At 31.9% G+C, this 12,214-nt stretch overlaps 1 protein-coding gene across 1 annotated transcript; it reads right to left on the bottom strand.

Annotated features, from left to right (window-relative positions):
• Positions 1 to 32: 32 nt before the first annotated feature.
• On the bottom strand, positions 33 to 9,845 carry LOC127708948 (transmembrane protease serine 3-like). The gene is made up of 6 exons (XM_052214152.1): positions 9,753 to 9,845; positions 7,453 to 7,541; positions 5,265 to 5,533; positions 2,792 to 2,940; positions 1,894 to 1,948; positions 33 to 236 (listed from the first exon to the last, which is right to left on the bottom strand). Exons 2-6 carry the CDS (start codon positions 7,536 to 7,538, stop codon positions 112 to 114), a joined length of 684 nt encoding a protein of 227 aa, XP_052070112.1. The 5' UTR covers positions 7,539 to 7,541; positions 9,753 to 9,845; the 3' UTR covers positions 33 to 111.
• Between the last annotated feature and the right edge of the window lie 2,369 nt (positions 9,846 to 12,214).

Genomic DNA, 12,214 nt, shown 5'->3' with positions numbered 1-12,214 from the left:
CCCATTGAATACTAGTAATCAAATACCAGGTTAAAAAAAACATCTTTTTTATGAAAATTGGAATAAATTTCAGTTACTTGTTGCTCATAAAAACTAGTCTTCCCAAAATTATCAAGAATCTAATCGGAGACCGACAACTTGCGCTTGGTCACGAATCCAGTTTATATATAGCGTAAGGTCTGTATATATTCCTGGCCATTTAGGTGCACCACATAGAATTCCCCAGCTCGTAACACCTATAATATACAAATAATTGTAAAAATATTAAATTATAAATTATAAAACTTAGCTTATGGCTGACGCTTATGACACTTAATGCATTGTAATACACCGCAACAGTCTTTATTTAATTCAAAGTTGTAGGTGATCCACCTTTCCTGGTCTATAGGGATAATGTTCGGATTTTTTGGATTTTCATCACTTTCTAACACTCACCCAGAACTTACACATACATTTAGCTGAAGTGCTTTCGTTATAATATTCAGAAATAAATTTGAATATGTATGATGACCGTCTTCTTTTTTTGCTATCTTCATAAACATAAGACCACTAGTGCTTTGTGGCCATTTATCATGAATACTAAATTTAAAAATATTCTCAAAAACTCATTTTCACCTATAAGTCAAATTATTTCATGTTTTTTACACTTGATTCATACGTCAGCTTAGAAAAATATGTTCAGGAGATGCTGTATTGTTTGTCCAATCACAATGTTCAGATATAGGTGACCTGAGTAGGGTACAACGAATTAAGTTCCCGGAAAGTTAATACTACCATTCTACCTGTAGCGTGATCGACATGTAGTAAAGCATTCCACTCGAACAAGTGCTAGAATTTTCATTGAGGTGTGAGAATTTGCTCTGTGTGTTTACTAAAACTCGGTCAATATCTGTGTCCGTAAAATATTTGAAGGCTCATGGTTTCAAAGAGGAAAACGTTATTTTATATTCGTGTTGAGATAGAAATATTAACAAATGAAATTTAAATAATAGAACCTCATATAATTCAACGCTAACCAATCAAAAAGAATTATACCAAACGCTAAACATTTCACTAATACAAGGTTCAACTAGTGACTTATGAATTCTTTTTTTTGTTGGTATGTATTTTACAATACGTTATTAATTTTAAATGTAAAATAAGAAAATGTGGTATAATTGCCAACGAGACAACTCTCCACCAGAGACCAAATGACACAGAAATTAACAACTATAGGTCACCGTACGGCGTTCAACAATAAGCAAAACTCATACCGCATAGTCAGCTATAAAATGACTCGAAATGACAAATGTAAAACAATTCAAACGAGAAAACTAACGGCCTGATTTATGTAAAAAAACAATGAACGAAATGCAAATATGATTTAGAGTCTATAATTGTAAAAGTCATATCGCCATCATAAACTGGTTCTATGGAATTTGAATTTCATTAGAAAACGCAATTTATTTGCCAAAAGTTCCATTTATGTAAAAACATCATCTTTATTGTTTTTCCTTATGGTTTTATTCTGAATATGAAAGCAGGGGATTTTCAATTAAGAATGAATTTGTACTGGGAATTAACTCGTAAGATTAATTGAGCTGTAAATAAACTATCGTTGTGTAACAGAAGACAAAATTACTGCCCCCTATTTCCATTGCCTTTTTTTTTTTTTAATAATATGGTAAAGTTTACTTTTTTCACAAACTGGTGTTTTCCTTGTAAAATTCTTACAAAATATTGGATTTTGAGCAATCTATTTTTACACTGCATCAGTGACACGCACGTCTTTTTTCATTTTCTTAAATGGGAGGATATCAACTACATTTGGCATACGTTAAGAATTATATCGCTTATAATTCTACTATCTACTTTGATATAAATGTGCTTGAATATATTTGTTTATAACTTTACCCATTTGAATCCATTTCCTTCCAACTTTGCATGTGAAAGGTCCTCCACTGTCTCCCTACAAATATGTCAAACATTATGATTTAAATAGGTGAAACGAAATACTAGTATGCACAATAAGAGCACCAACATTTAGTCTTTCTATAAATTCTAGACAGGTCTGAAGCTGTAGTAAAAAAAACCGCACTGCCAGATAGTATATCAGCATGGAATATTCTGTAAAACAGGAATACACCAAAAGGGACAACAAAAAAGCATAAATCGAAGAAAAATCAACAAGACCATTTCAAACAAATGTAAAACAAGACGAATAGACAAACAACAGTCTACAAAACACAACATGGAAACCTAAAAACTGAGAACACGAACCCCAACAAAATCCGGGGGTGATCTCATGTGCTCTGGAAGGGTAAGCAGACACTGCTGCTCCATATGTGGCACTGTTGTGTTGCTCGTGGGAATTTTCAAGTACATATTCGGGGATAAGTCTAATTCGGTAATGTAACAATCCAGGAAAAGAGAACGGGATTGAGGTTACGACAAATGGAACATATCCGTGGTCATCTGTGACACAGATAACGGTCAACCAAGTCATGATGGCGCCCGTAAAACTTTCGAATGTAGGACTTCAACTTCACCACTATGAACCCTTGTTTCACTAAACATTCTATAAAAGAAAATAGAATAAAAAACATGAGCTCTGGAATATTGTATGACTACATATATAGGAGCTGCATGAAAGTTGCTACATAAAAATGGAAAGTTCCCAATATGAAAGCTTAAATCATCACTTTAGTAAATTTGCCTAAATCAAATAATAGGATATTCTGAAGTGGATGTTTGCATAATTTGTTTAATAAAATACTTGAGCTGCATCTGTTAAAACTGGTTTGTAACATACCCCACAACTATCTTTTCCACCTTGAGAATAGCCTGCACAGAATGTAGTTCGCGGGATGAAATCACTTCCATACCAGTCTCGTCTAACACATAAACTGTCAGAGATGATCGCTAATTCTACTTGATTCAGAACATCAAAGTTCCCTGTAGCTGTTGAAAAGTTTTGAATGTACATAATAGACCATATTACAGCAAATAGACGAAAGCACAATAAAACACTTGATGTCGCGAAAACTATCAGAACCATTTTTTAAGAAACGAAGATCAGTACACCTATAAATGACGAATGTATCGAATCGTAGTCGTATCATATCGTTCATTACCTTTCTGTACACCATATGATTTTCAAAGTCATTGTATCAACCGATATTAAAAGTCAATAATTGTTTTATTATATGACTCTTTATTGTCCTCCTCCGATTTTCCAGTACTTCCTCAAGATATGTAACTGTTCTTTGCTTTTATACTAAATTATAACCTGATTTTGCAGTTGCTCACTTTTATTAGTTGAAATGTACAAGAAAATGTATTAAAAAAAATTACACTGAAAACAAAAAGAAAAATGAGAGTTTGCAAGACGTCGTAAACCTACGTATTTGACGTTGTTTTGAAACAACTATATTTAGGTATACGTTTGCTGTTCCAAATCTTATATTAACCTCTCATGATTTTTCCGCGGTGAATATAATGGTTTATCAAGGAAGATTCCCTTAGTTTTTAGCCAATGAGAAAAAGAGATTTTTTTTTATAGTCAGATAATAAAATTCATGATTCACCAATACATGTAGTACAAGTCGTTCAATTATCATTATTTCGCCCGTATATCTTGTTTTTATTGGTTTCAATCACATGAGGTCATATATTATATTATTACAATTCACGTTTATATGCTAGATTTGTATTGGTTGATACGAGGGAGACAATTTACTCTATCCCATGTCTCACCGGGAGACAATTTTTTGAATGTCACCCTCTCGTGCAGACAAATAAAAAATCGCTGTTTAAAGGACATTGAATTGAATCATATCAATAATCTGACAATGCTCAAGTTCTACGTTTCGGCCTCAGACCTTTTAAGAAATAATTCCTTCATGTTATGCTCTATGCTCATTTTAACATGGGTAGGCATTATATTTGTCGATATTTTACACTGAGCGTTAGCATGACATGAAGGAATTATTTCGATTCTAGTAAGACAAATACGGTATTTTTATAGGTCGAAGCGTACAAAAATACCCCAGGATTGTTTTGCTATTCCCGTTTCCTCCCCATGAATTATGTACATTACATTTTCATATTTGATAGTTTAAAAACTAATTTCAGGGTAAAAATATGATGTTTAATAACAATATATAATAAAATCTTATGTAAGCAGCTAAACTATATATATTCTATTAGGATAAAAAATGAAATTAACAAGAATGTAAACAATAAGTTGTGCGCATCTGTCAAACACATATTTTGTGCTAATTAGAACACGGCTTTGTTTACAAAGCGTAATAAGAACGTCATATTAGAATTTCATATAAAGACTGTCAACACAAATAAATACATCTAGCATCACTTTTTTTGTTTTTCTAATAACTGTAATGTTGATAAGTACATGACGTCATAGTCATGCAATTACTTTCAATTTACATTTTTTAAAAAGACAATAATGAAAGAACATTCAGTATACTATATTAATAACACATAGTTGAGAGGGTGATAGAGCAGATGGTTCGTTACCCGTCAAAAAAGCAAAGCTTCGCCTCGGTTGACAATGTTTTCTCGGGTTAACAATTTGCTCTATCACCCTCTCAGCTATGTGTTATTTATATAATATCTACACTGGGTGGATATCGCTGGTGGCGTTCTGTTTGTCCCCCGAGTGTATTATCAGTCCAATAGTCAGTGCTTCGCCACCGACATGAATTACAACATACAATTTTCCGTTGGTAAATTTGGAAATTATTAAGAAACTAAGCTTTCAAATATTTGGATTTAAGTGTTTCCGAAGGTAAATCTAGAAAGCGTTTCGAACATACAAAGTTTATAAAGCGTTATTTCATTTTCGAAATCCGACATAATAAGCACTAACCCAAAGGTTTTTATGTAAAATTATGCTTTAGAAAATATGTTCCTTTTAAGTTTGATCAATAGTACTCACTGATGTATCTTATTTCAATAGTGAAAACAAATATATCATTTTAGAATTTTTTAACCGTAAATCTTAATGTTAATACCATAATAAAAAAGTCATTAACGAATCATACAGGATGTTTTCTTAAATTTGAACTAAGAGCAATGAATGCAAATATAAAAAAAGATGTAGTTATAAGTAGTAATGACATTTACACAGTATTAATTAAAACTAGAAAAACTAAAAAAAAGAAGGAATGTTGATTTTAGATATGTGTCACCAGGTATTATTCTTGATATATTAAAATTCTTATTTTGCTTGGAATAAAATGATGTTTAACACAAAGTTTTACCTTGGGTATCTCCCCATCCTGCAGTTATACAGTGTTGTCCTACGTTATAGTTTTGACCATCTGGTAGGCAGGCAGGCTTAATAAACTCGTCGTAAATTATTCTGTCCTGCAAAACTAGTATAGCCAAGTCATTCGCAACAGTGTGTGAATCGTAAGCCGAATGCATGATAATTTTTTGTACAGAAAACTCTCTCTGATGTGGGTCGGTTTTGTCAACATTATGTTTCCCAGCAATAACTTTCCATCTTCCTACGGATAAACTAGCCCTACTGAAAGAGAAATGACAGAGGCTTTACTTCACAAATTGCTATAAGATATTGATGATAATCGATTTATGTTTGACGTCCAGTGGCAAGTATTACATGCATATCAGGATAACAAGATGTCAAGGTACTAGATTGATTCACTGAGCTGGAATGTTTAGGTGCCAAACGAACAGTCCACATGTAGACATATTACTCTATGCCAAAGGTCTTTGCCAATACCAATTTTCAAGTCTAAGGATTGGTCAAGTTTGGAATGAACGCACGACTTTCTGACTTTCAAAAGCTTTGATTTGTTTTTGTAATCAGTCCATAGAAAATAAGGAGATGTGGTACTGTGATTGTCAATGAGATAACTATCCTACAGGATCCAAATGAAGCCATTAAAACAATCAGAAGTTATCGTGTATATGGCCTTCAACAATGAGCAAAATATAAAACAATCCAAACGAAAAATCCAACGTTCTGATTTATGAATTATGACTTTTACCGAATATCAAACCTTTCAAGCTTGCTGACAGATCAGACTTTTTATTTCTTGTTCGCTAATAATGAAATCGCTAAGAATTAGAAGTTACACGTCTCTTATATAATACAAGCATTTTGATAAAATGAAAACTAATTAGGTCTTTCCACTTTTCTGTGGAAAGACCTATTGTATTTGTTCTGATTATTATTTTTTTCTTCCGCCAAATTTTGTTATCGCGTAAATTTTTTATTTCGCAATACGTCGCTAAGATATTTCTTATATAGTATCATACAGTTTTGCACTTTTTATTTTCACCCATTCTAAGCCGAACAATTTTCTTTGTAAGAGTTATCTCCCTATTCACTGTTTATCAAGTGTGTGCATCTCCTTCGTAACAAAAAAAGATATCGACAAAAGTTTTTTTCTAAATTGTTCGTTACATCCTCAGGAATTTTTGGCTAATTTGGATCGAAGCGATTCGATGAAATTTTAAAGGAGTTATCTACCTTTACCAAATAAATTTGTCGGTATGTTTTTTTAACTCATAAACCGTTAACCGTATAACCCTGGAATCTTTTTATTTGAGGTCCCTAGGTCCTTACTTAGAAAATGAGGTCAAGGTCAAAGGTCAAGGTCAAGTTCTCAATTTTGACTTTTCCTTGTTTTTGCATTTTCTCAAACACTTTAAAAGATATATATAAAACAACATGTGCAAAGTGTTTGCTTTATTGTAATGAAGATATGTTACATTTGGTCTGAAACAATCTAATGGCATCTTATAGGAGTAAGTGCCCCTGAAATGTCCAATTATAAGGTTAATTGATTATTAATTCAACTTGGTTCATTATAAAACCATATGACCTTTTACAAAAGGTTGGATGACATATGAGCTTGAAAAATGACAACCGGAAGTGACCTTGAGAAAACCGGAAGTAGCCATTTTTGCACTTTCTTTATGGAAAAGTACTCGGAATCCATATATTTTGTAATTTTAATACATTAACTTATCACTGAAGACTAGAAATGACTTTCGATTAACCGGAAGTGGCCAATTATCTCCTGGTTTACAAGCAAAAGTATATAGAAACTATATATTTTTGGAATCAGTGTGAAAGAAACTATTATATGAGACCGGAAGTGACATTTACTTCGCCGGAAGTAGCTAATTATCTCCCTTATTTCACTCAGAAGTATATAGAAACCACTTATTTATTGCCTCAGTATAAAGAAACTGATGATAAGATGCCAATTTTAACTTTGAGTAAACACGAACTAGCTTCTTTTCAATAAATTTTTAAAATGCAGTGGAAAGACATTCAATTGTTCTCTGAACAATTGGTTTTTAATTTTTTTAATGTCTCTTTATTATTTTTGCTCTGACGTTTTTTTGCTTCTTCAGTACAAATCAATGAATTGCAACTTTTACCACAAATAGGGTCAAAAGGTACTTACTTACTCTTCAAAACAGTGTGCAGCAGTTAATATCAATCGGTCTCCAATAATACTTCCCCCACATACGTGATCTCCAAGTTCGGTCAGCATCACCTAACGACATTAAAATACATCTATGATGCTAAAACTGAAACAATTTAGATACATTTACGAATATACATGTTGTTATCGAATTACAGCCATAAATTGTCTTCGAGTTTATTTGCAAATGCACTGTTGAATGTGGAAATCTCCAAACAGAAGAATATAATTTAATGTTTGACGTCACAAATAGTCATACTTGGTATGTTTATCTCTCTACACTTACTTTTGGGCATTGTCCATAATGTCGTATTGTAACTTCGTATAAAAAATTCTAACAAAACAACTGTCATTAAATGACCGACATTGACACTGCAAGCTACAGGAACATTAACACAAACGGTTAGTCAACCACATATAGCCTTGCCTACATACATAACTACATGTATATTCTGAACGAGCAACAAGATTTTACCATATTGGAATGGAAGCTTTGTAGCGACTTTTGATACGTAAGATTATAACGGCAATGAATTAGCTAAAGGCTATCTGCTCTAATATCAAACCAGGTTGTATGTTATCAATATCGATGGTTTATTTCAATAGTAAAAAAGCTATAATGTTGTGCGTTACGTCATAACAATGTCTGGTTTAAGAAAATCTCCAGTATAGAGAATTAATGGCCATTTTGTATTTATAATAAAATAAAACGTCGAAAAATATGATATTTTGTCTTTCTTTGACCACCATCTTTATATTGCTATATTTTGTATTAAAACTGCAGAAAAGCAATTTTTATCCATGTCGTATGTTTTTTGTCTCGTCTGTAATGAAAGTCGAATCAGCTAGAAGGCTAGATATAATGATAGCAATCCTACACATTATGTCGTCGTCGAAGTCATTTCAGGGGGAAGATAAGTTTTTAAAGACATTAACAGCCATGTCAAAACTTCATAGAATTTTGCAAAACTTGGACAGAATGTACTCCATGATTAAAGAGACAGTATCTAAAACAACAACTTCTATCTTAATTTTCCCGTATTTTACTGATAAATGGACTTAGTTGGTTGCAGTTAACATTAAGATACAGAATGGGGTTAAAGCTTTTTAAACATCAATAACTTTTTCAAACCTTTATATAAAACTCGCACAGAAGATATTTAGAATACATATTTTTTCATTGTTCTATAATTTTTAATGATAGATAAACTTAGTTTTGCTATTCACACTTACAACTTACAAGCTGTGTGTGGCTAAATGTTACCCTAGTAATGAACTTCTGATATGCATGATATAATATATCTATAACTTTGTCAAACCTTTATCGAATGTTTGTAACAAAACACCCTGAAGTCAAGTTTTTAGTTAGTTCCGCTTTTCAAATCCCTTTAAACACACAGAAAAGTAAGATAATTTCTAACGTATTTTATGATTAACGTTCACTTTTGTCTCGTTTCTTTTTTAAATGAAAAGTGGGGTCAAATGTACCGTGATTTTTGTACAGCTTTAGTGGAAATCAGTGAGACGAAACGGTAACGTTCAAGATGACTGGGTCAATGTTCATCCATCTCACATCATACATTGTTGATAAATTTGTAGCACAAAATGAAAGGAAACTATGATTGGAATGTTTATTCGTATATCCTTTCATTCACATACTTAAATTTCCATTTTAACGAATGACAACAGAAACGTTTTATTATGTTTTTCAAACAACAAAATTAGAAACTCCAGGAAGCCTATATTTCTGACATGTCTTATGCATCTTTTTAAACACGTGTCAAAGGCATGATATTTTCCACCAACAAAAGCCATATGTGTATCAAACAATAACTTGTTCAACTACATATTAGCACGAATAACAATAAAGTATCCTTTCAACGCAAGAGATTTTTAGAACAAAGCAAACATCTTAAAGGGTTTAATTTAGACTCAAACATGATAACAAATGTTTACATTCCTTTTTCATACATGTCAACCAGATGACCATGAAATATAAAAAAGTCTAAAAAGCTCTATCTTCAAATAATAATTCATATAAAGCTTAAAAGTTTTGTCTTTTTATTTCAGAGGAGAAAACATTAAATGTTAAAAACTTTGGACCCACCTTTGAAAATGTTAAATTTATCTGATTTAAAGAGAAACAACGATTGCAATAGCTCATGTTGGCTCGATTTACTAGGTCAGCTGAAACTCATAATCTTTAAGAAACCCTAGCTATTCATATTTGGTGCTAGTAAAATCCTCTTTACATCTAAAAAATGGCTTATAACTTGTTCTTACTATCCATGGTATAGATCCTGGTTGTGCCTCTTGTCCTCCCACAATTCTGTGTTGACTCAAGTGCAACTTATCTGAAATACCACATTCGCTTTCTACTTTATCTGAAAAAAAAATCAATTTTACACATTTTACAAGGCTTAGTGTCTAATGTTCGAATAACGAAAAACATAAATTTAACATTCTTTTAAAAGGATTAAAGTAATAGACTGTGGGATTTAAAAATTAACATATCAAATCTGTTAACTTAGAAAAATAGTACTACATGATGATTGTATAAGAATTCACTAGACATTATGCTTATATTACACCAAACACACGGTTTGTGTACATAAGGGACTTATCATTTTTTACCTGGGAGGGGGGCTGATCATTTTGAAATCAAACATATAAAATTTTCTTGGTCCCCCCATAATATATCACTATTTTTATTTTATCCCCTCCTTAAAACATTTTAAAAAAATGTGATCCCCCCTCTATTAAACATGCCAAAATTTTAACATGCAAAACACGCCGTAGACACACATGATATGTAGGATATACTTGAAGATTCAAAAGTTCATAAATGTTTCATTAGAGATAAAATTGATCCCCCCACTTTGAATTTATAAAAAAAATTAAACCCCCCTTTTCCACTCACAGAAAAAAACTTGACCTCCCTTCCCAGGTAAAAAATGATAAGTCCCTAAAGAATAGTAAGTTACACTCGAATCTAAAAAGTTGGAAGGCCAAATTAATTACAAAGTTGAATAGCATAGGAAACATAATCAGGCCATCTCTGCCTGGGGATATATATACAATATATGTACATTGTCGGAAAATATGAAAATTGGTTTGTACCAGCTTTAGAAATTGGACGAAAAGCGAGGATTGCCGAGCTTTTCTCCTGTGGTGTAGCGAGTGCATTTTAAAAAAATTTCCGACAATGTAAATATATTGTTTTTATCCTACTACAATGTATACCCTACACTTTTTTAAAGGTTTAGTTGTTTAGATCTAAGTAGTTGTCTCAAATTTTTCAAAGAAACCAACATAGTTCAAACGCGGACCGCTAAAAGGATCCCAAAATGAACTGTCTCTCAAAATGAAATATTTACCCTACCATTGGTTCAATATGAAAGCGGAGAAACAGGAGACAAAAAAAAAATATATTCATGTCATTACAAACTAGACTGATGAACAGATATAACACAATTTTTTATCGTTCCTCCTAGTTTTTTAAGCCACCTGTACCAAGTTAAAACCTGATGATTTCTGTGCATTAGTTTCTTCACTACCTGCAATTCAACCATGTTAGTATAATAGAGGGTCTGGATAAGTGGTCCTTTATTTCTCTATTCTTTATTTATTTTACCCATTATTCTCTATTCTGTAGACCCCATCTAGACCCTCTTTATACCTCCATATATAACTGATTCCTTACGCAAAGTATATACCAGATGTGCAAAAAAAATTGCTAAGTGAAAAAATTTCAAGGTCTTACCTAGATATATTGAAATAACAAGAACACAACAAACTAATGATGTAAACAAAATTGCCATATTTAGGGATTAATGTGATAAGGAACTGATAAAAATATAGGTCAAAGTATGGAATTTAGACCCTAGATAACATCCTGCATGCAATGAACATTTGGAAATACTGTGCATGTTTTATTTATTGATATGTATTCACGAGTATCAAATAAATACAACAAAAAAGCCTTGCAGACTAAGGGTTGTATGAAAATGAAGGTTACAATAAAATTCTATTCTTAATGCATGCGCTCGTCACAATTACGTGTTGACTTTGAGGTAACTTTTGAAATCAACTAAAGATAGTGAAAAATTGTTAGATTTTGTAAGTTTTATAGACAAAAAGCTAAAAAAAAAAATTTTGAAATCAAATATGAGAAGATGGCACATATAAAGTCCTTTCAAAAAATAAAAATAAAAAAATGGTCACCCTACTCGTATTTTGATACAAAACAAAATAGGCAAATTTATTGTAAATTTATTTTCCTTCATGAAACAACATTTTTTGAGTTATCTCTCCTGATAAAACAACATTTTAAAATTTGGAATCGATGAAACATTTTTTTTGTAACAAAAAAGTTGTCACCATAAGATAAAATCGTATTAATATCTTCATTCTCATAAATAAATATCATTTCTGAAAAAATCCAGACTCGGATCATTTGTAGCTAATTGCCTTTAAAAAGTTAGACCCACCAATCTATACCTCAAAGATGGTATTTTACCTTGTACGAAAACTTCTATCAGGGCTCCGCTGTCTTCAATCAATGCAAACCGCTGGTCTTCTGTATGAAGAGCAGCGGATGATGCTCTGAATTTGTTGTATCAACCAATCAATGTATATGATAAATTAAAAGACTTTGGGCGGCTATATTTCTTCTTTTTTATCAATTGCATGCATTCATCAATATATCTTGACGACAATGTTTGTGGATGTATCATCATATTACA

This window comes from Mytilus californianus, unplaced genomic scaffold, assembly GCF_021869535.1.
Source record: "Mytilus californianus isolate M0D057914Y unplaced genomic scaffold, xbMytCali1.0.p SCAF_7, whole genome shotgun sequence".
Taxonomy (NCBI): Eukaryota; Metazoa; Mollusca; class Bivalvia; order Mytilida; family Mytilidae; genus Mytilus; species Mytilus californianus.
The sequence above is the reverse complement of the archived record's forward strand: the minus strand, read 5'-3'. Positions and strand labels throughout refer to the sequence as shown.

Excerpts from the sequence above, each read along its gene's own strand:
- LOC127708948 (XM_052214152.1), bottom strand. The coding sequence starts at position 7,538 with ATGCTGACCGAACTTGGAGATCACGTATGTGGGGGAAGTATTATTGGA. Across the intron at positions 1,949-2,791 it reads GTGGAAAAGATAGTTGTGGG|GGAGACAGTGGAGGACCTTT; the intron begins GTATGTTACAAA and ends ACATATTTGTAG. Across the intron at positions 237-1,893 it reads AAGGAAATGGATTCAAATGG|GTGTTACGAGCTGGGGAATT; the intron begins GTAAAGTTATAA and ends TGTATATTATAG.